Below are 16,064 nucleotides of genomic sequence, written 5' to 3' on the forward strand. Positions count from 1 at the left end.
GCCATGGCTCCAGTGCCACCAGCCCTCGAAGCTGCAGGAGTTCAGTGCAGATCCCTGTGTGCTCCTGAGCTGCTGGGATTGCCGGTTCTGCAGCCTGTTGCAGATAAAATGATGATTAAGGGGTCCCACCCTATAAGCAGACAACCATGTTGACCTTATTTAGGCTCCTAATCAATTTGCCCCTGGTGTGATTAATTGAGATGCTTGCCATCGATTTTCTGTGAGACAGGAGTGGCTGATGTGGGATTCAGTGGGATGCCTGCAGGGAGATCTCTGCAGCAGCTGTGCAAGGCTGAGCTGTGGAGTTCTCAGCCAGGCAGGATTATCCCAGCTCTCGTCAGCCCTGGCTCCCAGGGCAGCCTCTGGCTGCTGCCCATGGGAGGTGCGAGGGCTGGTCATGGAGCTGCAGGTGGGGTTTGCACTCCCTGGGAGCTCTCCTGCCTCCTGCAAATGGTGCCATGGCTACGGTACCTGGGAAGGACAGTGTCCTCTTCTGAGTGAGCCAATAGCTTGGGAAAGAGTCCCCATCGCACATGCTACTCTCAAACCCTCTGCAAGGGGTGGTGTGACCTGTCCCCGAGGTGTGGCCCCTCCCCGAGTGTCCCTGATGGAGGTGTTCTGGGGTCACCAAGCACCACGAAGCACGTGGGAGCTGCCAGAGGGGGAAAGGCCCTGACCAGAGCCACCAGCTGGGGACGAAGGACCGACAGCACGGATGATTGGAAAGGATTTTCTAGCTAAATTGCTGAGCAGATGGATTTACCCTGGACTGGTCCTTGTGGACTCTGGAACATTTTCTCTTCTGTCACAGTTCCTTTTTATGACCTGCCATTTGCTCCAGCAAGCGAGAAGTGAGCCCTTGGCACGCAGCTCCTGCTCCGGCTGCGGTTCAGGAACACAGCGGCTTTGCTGCTGGGAGCCACGGCTCCTTTTCAGGAAAGTGCTGGGGCCTGGCAGGATGCCCCTGCCCACTCTGGCTCCCCGGGCTCATGGGGGCTGGCAGGGGCTGGAGGGGTGGGAAGGGGCAGCAGCGGCTGAGGCAGAAGAGCTGGCAGCGCCAGCATGGGGGCACATTGTGCCAGAGATGCAGCCACGGGTTTGTAACAGATTACAGTGACCACCTGCAGCGGGGGCATGTCCAGCAGGGCTCCAGATGGGAGGCTGTGGTGCAGGAGAAGTGTGAAGCCACATCCCAGCTTAGGAGATGCCTCTGTGGTGGCAGCATGGGCAGAGGGACAGTGGTGACTCTGGGGAGGGACTGGGTTTTCCCCTCGCTCTGCCATGAGTGCTTCCATGCAGTGATTCCATCATCAGCACTTCCACATGGTGATTCCTCCAGCTCTTTGGGCTTCTACTGTCCCAGCCGGTGACTGATACTTCTTTTTCTTAGAAGAAGGGGAAAGACAACACAATCTTACACCCAAAGCCCTTCCCCTTCCTCCAGCAGCATTCCTGCCATTTACATTAAAGGCTATAATGGGTTGGAGTAAATGGAGCAGGTTTGCAATTAGTTTTCCAAGTACTTATCTCATTAAAGTAAATGAATTATTGATTTAGTGACACTCATGCTTTTAGTGAGCAGCGCAGTGCCATCCCTGCTCCGTTGCTGGCTCCCAGCAGGCGGCCCTTGCACGCCTGCTCCCGTGAGCACACGCGTGTGGGCGCGTGGGCAGCGAGCGACCTTGGCTTTGGAGCCAACACTGCCACGCCAGGCAGGACAGCCGTGTCCGTGGGAGTAGGAACGTGCCTTTGTGAGGGACCCTGCTGAGCTGTGGGTGGGAGCAGACCCCGCAGGGAGGGATCTGCTGGGGACTTGCTGCCTGAGGGCTACGCCCTGGCATACTGCTGTGGACATGGCAGCTGTGCCAGGACACCTCCAGCCAGCCCATCTGTGCTGTGCAGAGGATGACAGGGGAAGGAGGAAGGCAGCTCACCCGTGCCACTGGTGCTTGGCTTGCTCTGGGTCTGTTAGTGCAGCACAGGGCTGGCATGGGGCTGGCAGGCAGTGTGAAGAGCTGCACGAGGCTCCTCCAGCCATCCCGGCACTTGCAAAGGTAGGGAACGGGGTGTGGGGGGTGCTCAGCAGTGACTGGCAGAGTGTGGATGCAGGAGGATGAAGCACTGACAGGCTGTGCTGGAGCCAAATGCTCACAGCTGAACCTGCCACCCCCGGCTAGCTGCTGATTCAGCACTTTTGCGCTCCTCTGTACTGAGATTTAATCTCTCCTGTAAGATAAAACACTCCATTAATGGAAACCTGCCTGCTCGGAGCTGCCCCTCGCCTCTGTCCAGGCGGGAAGGGCTGCGCTGTCCTGCTGAGGCTGTCCATGCTGGCAGAACAGCTACACACACTCCCTGCAGCTCCCATGCCCGTGTCTGAGGGTGCCACGAGGGGCTGGGGCAGGGATGCCAGGGGGATGCCAGGAGTGCCAGACTCCTCCGGCGGTGCCTGCTGTGCCAGCGGGTGCCCCGTGGCTCACGGCGGGTTCCACGAACGGCACTGAAAGCATTTTGATCTCCTCTCCAGCAGGAAGGAGGTGGTGATGCCACAGGAGCTGCAGTCACCGGGTGGGAGGAGGTGCCAGTGGCCAGCAGAAATTGCAGGAAGGATTTTGGCTGGGGGGGTTCACAGCTGTTACTCAGGTGGGGTTTGGTGGCCAGCGATGTTGGTGTGGGCTGTGCCGGGTGTGGCAGTGCCACACTCTCAGCTCTGCCCCCCGAGGGACCTGCACAAGAGCTGGTGCTCAGCCCCGTGCCAGGACCCTCCCAGCAGGGAGAGGCTTCCCAGAGTGGGGGCAGCACCATGTGTTGTCCCTGTCCCCAGGATGGGACCGCTCTTCCCAGACCGAAGCTGCTGTTTGGAGGGCTCTTCTGAGCAGTCCTAGAGCTGTCCTGCTGATGGCCCCTTACCCGTCCCACCAGGCTCCTCTGGGCACTGCCTGGGCCTCTCGTGTCTCAGCTCCTGACCAGCAGTGTGGAACGGCCCTGGCTCGGCCCGAGGCAGAGCGGGATCGTGGGGAAATGCGTTCTGAGAGCTGCTGTGCAGGAGCCAGCCTCTGCCCCAGCCCCTGCCCCTCCTGCCCCTGCCTCCAACGCTGCTGGGAACGGGATGTTTTATATTCCTTAGCTGGGAAAAAAAAAATCCCTTCTCATTTAATTAAAAATGTTGACATTGTGCCTGGCTATCCCACCCGCCTGAGAAGGTGGTTATAAATTAAACATTAAACCTTTAATGGCCCATAAAGAAATTTTTGCTGCTGTTCTGTATATGGGGATATAAATAGAGAGGGTTGTGGGGGGAGGGGTGGGACATTATTGTTCCTCAGCCAGATAATCTTTGCTAATGAATTTAATTAAAAGCAAAATTAATTTAGGATTTTTTGGTGGAAGGAACAGGGTTAAAATGTACTTTGAGAAAGTACCAAGAAGTTTCCCAGCAGATCAGAGCCAGGCCTGCCTCGGTTGCAGCGTGGGCATAAGGGCTGATGAGGTGCAGCTTTAATGGGATCCGTGCAGCTGGGTGACACAGGCTGCATTTCTTGTCCAGAACCCCTGATTCTCATCCAGGTTTAGCTGGGCTGGGATCACCTGCTCTGGCAGCGGGTCCCTTTGAGGCTTTGCAAGATTCCAGGTAGAGTTGGTCAGTCTGGAGTGCTGCCAGAAAAGGAGAGACTGGACCAAGATCCCCCCTCCGATCCGGCCCAGAGCTGCTCCTGCCTCTCTCCCATCAATGCTGTGCCACGTGTTTCCCTCTCCGGCGTGGGCCTGTGTGGACAGGGAGGCTCTGGCTGAGCAGCCCACTCCATGTGTGCTGGGACCACCAGAGGTTTCTGCCTGGGCTGGAGCTGTGCTTGGTGAGTCCCTGTCTGTGCCAGCAAGCGTGGCACATCCCAGCTGAGGCGCACGCTGGCTGCGGGGCCCCACGGTGCTGTGGGGAGCTTCTCAGAAGACGCCTTTCTTGGGAAATGTGTTTGGGAAATGCAGCGTTACCCATCGCTGAGCCTCCCCCAGGAGAGCACAGTGTCAATTATTCATTGCAGAGCAGGCAGGCTGGGCTCCCAGCACTCCCAGCACTCCCAGCCCTGCTGCTGGAGCGCTCTGAGCTGCTGTGCCAACTCCAGCTCCCAGCCGGGATCTGGTGGGCGCTTCCTTGGTGAAGCCATGGCAGAGCTCAGGAGTGGTAGCTGGGGGCAGGAGGGTCTGCCAGGCCTGCAGGGGCAGGGGTGTCAGCACGCTGCTGGGAACCAGGGAGTTCCCAGGCATCTTTTTTAGGACACCCACGTCCCACAGCTGGGTCTGCCCTGGCCAGGCGGGAGGGGAGACCCCCGGCCTGGTGAACGCATTGTACTGGGTGAGAGTGTTTGGAGGGTTTTTATCATACGAGTGCTAATGGAAGTCAGCACCAGCCTAATGAGCTGTACTCCTCCATGAATCTGATTCATTGAGGCAGGAATTACCATAATTGATTATCCTGCTGCGTGGCTGAGAAGCGTGTTTGCTAACACGAGTGCCTGAGAGCGGTCTCTGTGCTTCCTGAGCCACCACCAGCGTGGCCTCCGGGCCGTCCGTGGGCCGTGTGCTCACCGGGACCGGCCGTGAGCTCAGGGCAGCGTCCAGGCACGGGGTCCCTGCACCCTCACTCGGGACCCTCATCTCGGGGTGCTGGCCCCGCAGTGGGGGCTCAGCAGCTCCAGAGCTGCTGGGCAGATGGGACTCAGCGCTTGCTGGCCTCCAAAGCAGCAGGTACAGACACACACAGCCCCTCCTCATCCTTTAGCCACTCCTGGGATGTATCAGCCATTCTCATTATTTCTGAGGGTCTAACGTGCTTGATGAATGTTTGCGTTGGCCATGCTGCAAAAGCCAATTAGTTGAAGTGCGTTTTCTTTGAAATTTGGCTTAATTTCCAAGAAGTGCCTAGAGCCAGGAGAGCAGCAAAGCCGTGTGCCTCAGGGATTGCTCCTCACAGGAGCGTGTCACTGCTGCTGTGGGCAGAAGGCTTGAGATGCACCAGCCCAGATGTGCAGCCAGCGCTTGGATGACACTGTGCCCTGTCCCACCCCGTGGGGGTTTGTGGGGCTGTGCTTGCAGGGTTCTGGGGAAGCCCAGGAAGGGGCTTGTGGTCTGTGGGAGCTGGTTGGGTTCGAGGTGCACTGGTGGAGCTAAAGGGGGGGTTCCTGCACCCATCACCCTGGGCATGGTGCTGGTGGGTGCTGATGATGCTTGGCTGCCCTGGGCTCCTTGCCAGCACAGGCTTCCCAGTGCCCGGGAATAACACTCACGTCCCTGCTCATATCCCAACACTGTGCAGTCGATGAGCAGACAGCATTGACTGTAACAGGTTAGTGATGATGATCATTGATTTTAATTCTTCCTCCTCTTCCCTGTCTTTTCTAGAGAGCCCAGTGCAAACGCCGCGGGAGGAGCTGGGCTGAATAAAAGGTATGGAGGGTTCGGATCCCAGCGGCTGCATTGGGCTCTGCCTTGGCTGCTCCTGGGGTCCGTCCCGCACGCTAAACCTGCATGTGTGGGGCTGGCAGTGGGGGCTTGGCGCGGGGCCGGCCAGGGCAGGGCAGCACCCTCAGCCTGTGGCTCAGGGATCAGGCAGGGGCTGGTGGGCACAGAGCTGTGCTCGGGGCAGGGATGGGAGGAAGGCTGCCCCCCCCCCCCTCTGCCAGCAGCCCCCGGCTTCCCCCACACAGGTGTGACATGAATCCTGCATGAGGAGAGCTGAGACTGATGTGTCTGTGAGTGTCCATGTGTGCTGACTTGCTGTCTGTCCATACTCTGCGGCTCCCAGGAGCCATCCCTGGAGGAGCCAGGGTCTTTGTCCTTACTGGGGGCAAAGAGCAGCCCACAGCCCCATTCTGACCCTGACCTGGCAGTTGCCCACCACAGGATGTTTGTCCCCAGGGTTCTGGGAAGCATCACAACAGCTCACAGTGTTCCCAGGCTGAGGCAGGTCATGGTTGATGTGTGTGAAAGGTGGACCAGAGCAGGTGCCCTCTGCCAGCCTGGTGCCTGCTGGTCAGGTGTGCATGGCTCCTTCCTGCCCCACCCTCATATTACTGGACTTTGCAGCAGTAGGAGGACCCCATCAGAGAGGGGACATTGCATCCTCCCAAGGCCCATCCCACTGAGTACAGTGCTCCCCCGTCAAAGCCAGTGAAGCAGAGGAGCAAAGAAAGCTGAGGGGCTGGAGAGGATGAGTGTGGTGGATCCATAGCTCTGGGCCCTGGCATGGGCTGGGGGTGCCAGTGGGACCAGGGGGTGATGGGGGCCAGGGCAGTGGCACTGTGCTAGAGGAGCTGCCCACATGCAGAACATTGAAGAGGTGTCTGGCAGAGGAACACTCCCATCCTTGGCACATACAGGACAAGGAGGGAGGCGACCTGCTGGGAGGGGATTGTGGTCTGGAAAGGTCCTGAGATCCCGTGGGAGATGTGGAAAAAGAGCTGCTAGAAGGAGCAGGAAGGCTGGGTGGGAGCAGGGCTTGCAGGGAGCCAGGATGAACGGGAGGGAGGAAGGCTGGGCTGTGGCTGTGGGCCTGGGGAACATGTGCCGGTCAGCCACAGGGGGAGGGCTGTGGGGCCAGGGCTGCCCTCGCCCGTGTGCCTGCTGATGTCCTGGTGGTTCACTCGCTGTGCTGAGGAGGGGCTTTGCTCCCTCCCAGTGCCCTGCTGTGTGTGGTGTCGGAGGGCACCGGTCAGCCCTGGGGCTGCGGCGGGCTGTGGCCACTGGTTGTGTCCAGAGGAGGGGAGGGCAGCGGGATGGGTGTTCTGCAGCTCAGCTGCCCCATGCCTGCTCTGGCTGAGAGGTCTGGGATCTGGCACAGGGATGTGTATGCGGGTGTGGGGGGGCTGCAGTGAGAGAAGGTGGAATGGTGCTGGGAAGACATCTAGGGAGGTGCTCCTGCTGCTGTCCCTGCCCAGTGACCCCCCAGGTTTTGTCTGCTGGTGATGGAGGGGTTTCATTGTGCTGCACTGGGCCCCTCTGTCTGTCCCATCAGGGACAGCAGCGTTGGGGGTCTGGCAGGCTGGGGGAGGATCCAAAGTTCACAGCTGGGGCTGCATTTACAGGGCAACAGAGAGGAAAGGGTTTGGATCACTGAGATATAAGAGGGAACAGGGAGCCCCCCGCCCCAGCTGCCTGCAGTAGTGCCTCTGCTGCTTTATCACCCTCTCCTGGTGCTGAATTATTGAGAGTGTTGCTCTCGTTTATTGCCGTGCTGGAGGAGAGCTGCTTCCATCCCTTTGCTGCTCTGAATATGATTATGGGGCTGTAGATGTCAGAACCAGCTGGGCTCTGGAGACCAATCTGCTGCCCCCCTCACTCCTCTGCTTCCCTTATCCTTATTTATTCCCTCACTACCACTCCTGGTTCAGCGCTCATGGTCCCCTTGCTCCTTCCACTGCGTGCCCCTGGAGGACGGAGATTTAGTGCCTGAGGAGCAGCACTGCCTGGCTGCCAAGCCTGCGCTGTGCCAGGGGCAGCTGGGGCTTGTGTGCAGGACCCCCTGCCCTATCCCCAGGGCCCAGGCCGTGTGCAGCCCTTCGCTGTGCCCTCTGTCCCATCCTGCTGCTCTCTCCCAATATCTGCTGGGGGGGCAGTGCTGGGGCTCAAGGAGGGAGTGGCTGCCCTGGAGCTGGTTGGGATTTCTGGGTGCCCTCTCGTGCAGTCCATGGTGGCCACCTCCCGGGCTCCAAGGACTGTCCCCATCGCTCCCCATTGCACTTGGGGGCTGGGGGCTGCTGCCGCCGTCTCCCTCAGGCTGCTGCTCGGCTTCCCCAAAAACAAGAGGATGCTGGGCCTCCTGGGACAGATCCTCCCAGGTGGAGCACGGCTGAGCATCCCTGCCGGCCAGACCCAGCGATGGGAGCAGGGGGTTCTGGCATCCACAGCGGCCGGGAGCCGGCTGGCACCTCGCAGGTTAACTGTGAGCGGCGGATTCCCTTATTGACAGGGTAGCTTGAAAAATGCTGAGGCAGGACATCGGCTCCTCGGAGTGTCAGCGGGAGCCCACGCTGCGCCAGCGAGCGCCCACACTGCCGCTGCCGTGGCCCCCAGCGCCCAGCCCGGTCCCGGACCCTCTCCCCAGCACCCCACTCAGCCCTGGGGCTCACCTTTCCCTTTGATCCTCGAAGACACCGGAGAGGATTTAATTTTTTTCTTCCTCTCCCATTTTTCCCCGGGTGGGTAAGGCGCTGCGCAGGAGCTGCCCCGGCTGTCCGGCCCCTGCGCTGCCCCAGCGGCGTGCCAGGGGCTGGACCCGGCTCCGAGCGGCTCCGAGCGCTCACCGCCGGCCCTCGGCGCCGGAGCCGGACAGCCCAAGGGGACAGAGCCACCCCGGAGGAGCGGTGGCCGCGCCGGGAGCAGCCCATCGCCCTCCCAGCGAGCCCCGCAGAGCGCCTCAGCCCCCGCCGCTGACTGATGATGTATTTTTGGGTAGGTACCGCTGCCAAGGGTGGGCACTTCCCTCCCTGTCTGCTGAGGTTTCGCTCAGGATTGGGGTGCTTTTGCCCTCCCTGGCCGTGCCACCGTCCAGGGAGAGCTTCCCCCTGTGGTCAGCCACGCAGTGCCCAGCACTGGCAGCAGCAGGCAGGGGCTGGGCTGCGCTGCTGGGGACAGGCCTGGCATTGGGAAGGACCAGGGCAGCGGGCAGGGGTCCCTGCCTGGGCATCCCCAGCTGCCCTCCTGCTTCTGCACTGCCCTGTCCAGGCTCTGTGTGGTGCTGGCCGTGGGCAGAAGCTGCCTCCCCTGCCCAGCACCAAACCCCTGCCCCAGCTGTACTGGGGGGTCACTGGTGGGCTCTGGCTCCTGCCCGGGGGCTGTCCTGGGAGGGGGCACGGGTCTGTGCTGAGAGTGGGACATTCAGGTGACAACTCTGTGTGGAGCAGCAGCTCCCTCTCACAGTGCCCACCCAGGATCTTGACAGATGCTTATGGGGCAGCCTCCACATTGTATCCCAGACCTGAAATTCCTGAGGTTACTGAGAGAATCCTACCATGGGGACCCTGAGCTCCCTGAGATCCCCTTGTGGACCCCAAAGTCCCTCCACAGCAGTCCCTGCTCAGGGGTTTTGAGGCTTGGGGGGATCGTACCCTACTGAGCCCAGAGCGAGGGGCATGGCTGGGGAGTGGGCTGGGCACAGGGGCTCAGCTCTCCCTGCTCTAGCAGAGCACAAGGCCATGCCTGGACAGGGGACACGCTGAGACCTACCCAAACATCTCAGAGCTTGGTGGAGGGATGGAGAGGAGGGGACGGGACAGGGTCTGCCCAGGCCCTTTTCTTGGGCTGGACACTCAGTGTGGGTGTGAGCCCCAGTCTGGGTGCAGCTGGGACAGTGAGCAGAGGAGCTGGAGACAGCAGTGCCCCATGGAGCTCCACTCCCCAGAGCTGCAGGAGCTGGGCTGTATCAGGCTCTGCACCACCAGAGGGTCTTCCCATGGCATCCCAGCCTACCAACTGGGGCTGCAAGCACGTGGTACCTGCTCCTTCCACCTGCTCCCTCCCGCTCCCTCCGAGGTGGTGAGGGGCAGGGGCAGCAGCATTCTGGTGGGGCTTACATGCTCCAGGGAGTTGTGCTCTCCTGCATTTGGGAGCAGGGAACAGAGTGGGCAGAGGCAGGCAAAGGGAGATGTGGGGAAAGGAGCTTATGGGGAGGAGGAAGAAGATACTGGGAATTCATTTTTTCTCAGGAAGCAGTTTTCAGGTGTAAGGTGCTTTGTCATGAGGGATGTCGGCGCTGCCACGGCTCCAGCGCCTGTCAGGGCTGGCACAGCCTCCTGCCTCGGTGCTAATTCTGCCCAGGGACTGAATAACCCACCACAGCTGCGAGAGCAAAGCAGAGCTGTGTGGCTTTGCAGAGCTGGGCCTCGCAGGCACGGGCAGCGTGGGGTGCCCGTTCCCACGGAGCTCCAGGCACGCCGCACTGCCTGTGGGGCAGTGGCACTCCAGGGTCTCTGTTCCCTGTCCCGTGAGCTGCACAGAGCCAGGCAGCCCGGGACGGCCGGTCCCAGCACTGCCTGGTGGCATCCCAGCTCTGCTGGAGGGGCAGGGCAAGGGCTGTGCTCCCGGCAGAGCGGTGAGAGTCATTTCTTGGCATCGTGGGCATCTATCCATCGCAGCGTGGGAGGAAGCAGAGGGTCTGGTATCCCTGTGTGACAGGAGCACTGTGGTGGCTCTGTCATCAACACCTCAAGGGGCCTAGATGCCAAAACAAAATGTCTTCAAATTAACAGTACTTCCAGATAAATTAGGTGCGTGTGGGGCAAGGGGAAGAAGGGGTCTATAAATACTCAGATTTATAAAGTGTGCCCTGGGTCACAGCACCTGTTTAACACTAGCATCCTCTCTGTGCATTTAAAAAATCTTATGAGGATGGAGTGTTTGCTTCTGGAGTACCTCCAGCCTGGTGTTCCCCCGTGCCCACCTCACCTGTCTGCTGCTCAGGTGGGTCCCAGCCCAGTGCTACTGCCCACCCTGGCAGTGCCACACGCACCCCTGCTTGGGGTGGCTTGGACCCCTTCTGTTGTGTGCCATGTGCTGGCACACTGGGGGCTGCTGCTAAAGCCTCCCAGCAGCCTGTGAGGCACAAGGCTGCCAGTTCAGAGGGCGCTTTTTCTTGGGAACCCTTTGTCAGGCAGTGGAGCTGGTCTCAGGGAAGAGGGGTCCTTGGGAATGTGGCATTGCAGGTTCCTGGTCTGCAGTTGCTCCTTCCTTTGCATCATCCTCCATCAGTCCTTCCTCCTTCTCGATCTGTGCTGGGCCTGGTGGTGCTGGTGGTGGCCCCAGGCTTGGTGGTGGCCCTGATCCCAGCGGCGGTGGCCATGGTCCTGGCCCTGGTGACCTGCCAACACGGTACATCCATTTGCACTGCCCACCTGGCCTGTAGGCTTGAGGAGTTCAGCAGCAGCTGCTCTGCCACAGTGCTGTTGCTGCAGGTTAATTCTCATTTAGTCCAGGGACCCTAATTGCCATTTCATGTAAATATTTTGTCAAATGAAAGGGGCTTCAGGAAGGGTGGTGCAGGCAGAGGTGAGGAGCCAGGCACAGTGACAGGCTCCAGCCCTTGCTGCCCAGCCAAGGGTGTCAGCTGTGTCCCCGTGGCGCTGCCCCTGTGTCTCCTGCAGGCAGTCAGGGCGTGGATGGGACTGGCTGCTCGAGGTCCCTGTGTCCCTGTTTGTGCTGGATGATGGGGACAGGGGATGGCTGCAAGGAGGTGCCATTACATGGAGAGCACCAGGGCTCCTTTCCCTGCCCATGTGGCTCGAGGGCAGAGGAGAAGGGGTGACACAGGAGGCTGTGGAACATCCCCAGGTGCTGGCCCAGCTGCTGTCCTGTTCTGCACAATGCTGGCAGCTCTGGCCAGAGGCTGGCAGATCCCCAGGCCCTTCCTGTTCCCCCCACAGTGGGTCAGGAACACTTAACAGGGTGGGTTTTTTTCCCTGCATCCCATTACACTTCCATGTGCTTTCCCTCCGTTCCTGCTCCTCTCCTGCTGCCACAGCTGCTGTCTCAGATACTGACTGTGGTTCAGTCACAGTCCCCTTCTCACCTGGTGAGGTCATACCTGGGTGCTCCATCTTTGGGAATTCAGAGCAGCCACTCAGAGTGTCTCCGATGACCTCTGAGAGCTGCTGGAGGAGGAGGAGTAGGACAGGGAAAGATGGAGAGGTTTAAGAGGGTGCCAAGGAGGCTTGTCAGTCCCTTCTTGCTGTCCTGGTCCATGCCCTAAGTTGGAGCCAAGGTACTGGGGACATGGGACCTTCTTTGCTGCAGAGGTGTTCTTTGTCACACAGCAGCTCAGATCCGTCAATGCCTTCATCTAATTGCTTGATGTCTTTGAATAACTACTAAAGAGCTTTTAATTAATGAATGCCTCGGCTTGGGGGCATTTTGGAGTGGGTGGGAGGAGAGGATTAGGCTGGTACCACTGTCCCTGGCTGCTGGTGGGCTGCCAGCACTGCACTCACAGGCTGACCCCAGGGAGGCGGGAGCACCTGATCTCCCTGGTCCAGCCTCGATGGCCCTCGTGGCAGAGGTCATGTCTGCCTGATCTGCAGCTCTCCTTGGCATCTCTCATGAGTGTCAGCATCTGGCTTTGCCATGTGGGAGAGTGCTGCAGGGACCCCAGGGTCCTACTAAACACTGGCAGCCCCTGGGATACACAGTGCCCCCATGGCTGTGCACTGTGCCCCCATGGCAGGTCCCGGGCACCGCACCGTCCTCTCTGCTGGGAGAGGATCCGCAGGGCTCCCAGGAAGGATCGTGCTGCCAGGCATCCTGTGGGCCGGAATCTGGGCATGGAGCTGGGCCAGGTCTGGGCTGGCAGCAGCTCTGACAGGTGCTCAGGGCTTGGTGCAGCCCCATGCAGGACCCTTGGCACCTGGATGTGCCGCAGCCGTGCCACCGCGTGCTCAGCAGGGCTGGGGCACGGAGCTCCAGGCAGACCCCTGGGCCTCGTTCCTCATGGATAAATTTCCCAGATGGTGGAGTGTCCTTTGGAGGAGGCCTGAACTTTTCTGGCATTTCCCAAGGAGAGGATGGCGCTGCGCTGGCTGCCTCGGGCACCTCCCAGCAGCTCTGCACTGTGTGGCAGGTCCCTCCCGGTGCCTGGAGCAGTCAGATGTGCTGCACTGTCCCTGGCAAGTTCTCTCAGTGCTTTGGGGGTACATGCCCACCAGTGCTCCTAGTGCAGACTCTGTCCCTTGGCTCCAGCACCCAAACAGTGGCCAAGACCACTCCTGTCCCGATGCCATGTTGTTCTCCCTCTTCCAGAAAACAAAACCAAGGAGCCCTGAAGGGTTCATTTAAAATAAATAAAAAACTGGGAATTGTGCTGATTTGAAAGAAAGGCAGCCCCATCCTGAGCGGGGGAGCACAGTGCCAGCCCAGCCCCAAAGGGCAGAGAGAGATGTGCTGAGAACTGCAGCCCTGTGCAACTTCAGCCTTTGATCGTATATCTCACACGTGCCCTTTGCTTTCCCTCTGCTGATATTTATTAGGTTTAATTTTACTGGGACAGGGCTGTAAGTGAGACAGATTGAATGGGGTCTGTGCGCCTGGTGAACACATCTTAATTAAACAGATAAATAAACTTTCATTCCAGGAGGCTTCAGTTTCGGAGGTGCTCCTCCGGGGCTGCGGCTCTGCGGAGCTGGGCACAGCCCTGGTGCCACCACCGGTGCTGTTGGCTGGGACTGTGGCACAGCGTTGCTGGGAGCAGCAGGGTGAGGGAACGCAGCCAGTTTTGCCAGCAAGGTGTTCCCACCGGAGCTGACTGGGAGCTTGGAGTCATCTCACCTGGCCAGTGTCTCCCCGCTGCAGAGGGACATCTCTGCAGCCAGGCACGCGTTGGTGATGGCAGGAGAAGGGAGAGGGGAGACTCCAACACTCCTCAGCTCCCAGAGCTGTGCCCATTTCGCTGCTGGCTCAGGGCAGTGCCAGCACTTGTGGTGCTGCCACCGGCCAGGAATGCCTTTGAGTCACCCTGGCCGGAGCGGCGCGGGGGAGGATGGGCAGATTACCTCATCCTGGAGCCAGTTCCTGCCTCACGTGGTTTGCTTAGTTGGGCACTGCAAGGCCAGTGTGCCAGGCTGTGCCCTGCCGTTGTCACCTCCAGGAGCTGCAGTGGAGCCAGACCAGCCCAGGGCTTTTGGCACCGCATGTTGGCCAGCTCAGAGTGCCCCCACCCTTGCACCAGGGTCTGTGTGTTGCTGGGGTGCATGCAGGTTCCTGGGGGAGCCCCTCTCCCCTCAACTGCCTGAAGGACTGTGAGGGGACACACTTGTCCTTTCAGAACTGTCCCACATCCTTCCCCAGGTGCTGGGGTGCACAGGAGGGCATGGCACCCGGGGCATGGGGGTCCCTGGGAAGGGAACCTGGAGACCAGCAGGAGAGTGGGGTCCGAGCACCATGGTGTGCTGAAGGGGCCACTGCATCTGTTGTGATCCTTGGAGCTGGAAGGGGAGTGGCTGCGGTGGGCACCCACAGGGAGCAGTGCCTGGGGATGTTGTTGGCAGCAGATGCCACTGCTGGACCTTTTTGGTGCCTGGTACCACAAGGTGGTGGTGGTGACAAAGCCTCTTCCGGGCCTGGCATCCCCTCCCTAATCTGGGTCCCTGCAGTCCCTTTGGAGTGTGTTCCCCCCAATCTCAGGACACCCTGGGAGGGGCTGCCACCCCCTTGGCCTCACACAGCCCATTCTCAGGATGGCTCTTCCGGACCTGTGTGCAGCAGGCTTTCCTGTGGCTCTGGGCTGGCCATGCCACACACTGCTTCTCTGGAGTGTCTGCAGCAGGAGCCGTAACTGCTGCGAGTGTACCAGGACACTGCAGCATGTCACTCTGCCTGGGGATACTGTGGAAAATCCCAGCTCCGAACGGCTGGTCGTGTGCTGGAGGCTCCGGCAGAGACAGAGCATCAGCAGCTGCTGGCACAGCCCTGCCTTTGTGCATCACATTTGGCCAAGATGGAAACTGAGCCGAGCCCAGGTTTCGTTTCCTACATGCCCCAGCACAATGCCAGCCTGGCAGCCTCGGCACTGTCATGGCTCCGGAGCTGGGCACGGGGCTGCACCGAGGTGTGGGCACCGGGCAGGGACCCCGCGGCAGTGCCGGGGCTGCTGGGGGCCCGGATGGGTGGAGGTGGGACGGGACCCGAGCGAACACACACGGCTGTCCCTCGCGGGCACTGGCACGTAGGCTATTGCCATGGCAGCTGTGACAGCGGCGAGTGTGGTGTGGATGCGTCAGGGCTGCTGGCAGCACCGCAGGGCCCTCGAAAACGCCAGAACACCTCCGGAGCTCTGCCGGGGCTGACCTCTGCCCGCCAGCGGGCGCTTCTTGGGGCAGAGGGTCCCCATCGCTCTGGGGAGCGCCGGGAAGCCAGTGCTAGTGGGCAGGACCCCTCGCGTCACCCCAAGGGGCAGGGGTCCCCGCAGCCCTCCGTGCCTGGGAGACTGGCAGGCGGTTGGGGGGCTCACAGGGCCCTGCCTGGGGCTCCCACACCTTGGCAGGGTTGAGCAGTGGTGCCCGGGGCATGCGGGCAGCAGTGAGGTGTGGCTGGTCCGGCGGGGAACGCTGCGGGCTGGGGCTGCTGCACGGCTCCCGGGCCCGGCAGCGCCGGCGTCTCGCAGCGAGAGCGTGGCGGTGTGCACGTGTGCGGCGGAGTGTGCACGGGGGAGTCCCCGGCAGCCCTGCCACCGCCGCTGCCCGCACGGCTTCCCGCGGCACCGCGCTGCAGCACCGGAACTCCCGGTAAGAGCCTTCCTCCCCGGGGAGAGCCAGCGCCGCGAAGGGAGACGGCTCTGCCCGCCCGGCCCCGTCCTGCCCGGATGCTTCCCCAGCGTGTGGCCGGGGTGGCGAGGGCGGCGGGGAAGCCATCTGCAAAGCGGCGGCGCTGGAGGGGTTAAGTGCGGGATCAGCTGTTCTCATGTCATTACGGATTCTCTTCATTTTATACAGAGCTCTGTTTGATGTCTGAATGCACAGGGGACTCCCCCTCCTCCTCCAACTCCCACCCCTTTTATTTCGCTCCCGAGCCCTCTCTCCTTCCTCCTCCCCTTCCTTTCTCTCCCGCTCCGCTCTGGCTCACGCACACCCTTTGCAGACCGTGCGCTCAGTGCCAGTGTCTAATGGCCCCGAAGTGAAGAGCCAAGCGCTGCTCCGGCGGCGGCGCGGCCGGCCTGCCGCAGATGAACCCTCCTAACTAGCGCCGAGGGGTCGGGAGGGACGGCGAGGAGGGGAGAGCCCGAGGGGCCAGCCGGGAAGACGAGGATAGCGGTGGATAGCAGTGTGCGGAAGAGGACGGACCCGCGAACAGCTCCACGGCTACCTGTCGACACATGCTGTGCTCCATGGCTAACTCGGGCTGCCTCCTTGTCTCCAACTCAGGCATGCTTCCTCACTCTCTCCCCTGTCCTCCAGCCTTCCTCTACCTCCAACAGGTAAGCCACCCTCTCCAGGGGATTTTTTTTGCTTTCCGTGCTTTCCGGTTCGCACGTGTTTCTGGCTGGTTCCCTCCTGGTAGAGGGTAAGAGCTTGACAGCTTCCTGCCAGCCT

At 60.8% G+C, this 16,064-nt stretch overlaps 1 protein-coding gene across 15 annotated transcripts in view; it reads left to right on the forward strand.

The window, feature by feature from the left end:
• The window catches only part of RBFOX3 (RNA binding fox-1 homolog 3), a 135,956-nt gene that overhangs the window by 100,292 nt on the left and 19,600 nt on the right, over positions 1–16,064 (forward strand). For 11 of the 15 annotated variants that reach the window (XM_021534133.3, XM_021534125.3, XM_021534130.3 and 8 more), the window contains exons 3-4: positions 5,398–5,442; positions 15,613–15,949. In XM_021534133.3, the coding sequence (XP_021389808.1) occupies positions 15,848–15,949 (102 nt within the window). In that variant the 5' untranslated portion in view covers positions 5,398–5,442; positions 15,613–15,847. The remainder of the gene's footprint in view (positions 1–5,397; positions 5,443–15,612; positions 15,950–16,064) is intronic. The other 4 variants (XM_021534137.3, XM_021534138.3, XM_021534141.3 and 1 more) reach the window with 3 other exon arrangements.

The sequence above is a fragment of the Lonchura striata genome, chromosome 19 (assembly GCF_046129695.1).
Source record: "Lonchura striata isolate bLonStr1 chromosome 19, bLonStr1.mat, whole genome shotgun sequence".
Lineage (NCBI taxonomy): Eukaryota > Metazoa > Chordata > Aves > Passeriformes > Estrildidae > Lonchura > Lonchura striata.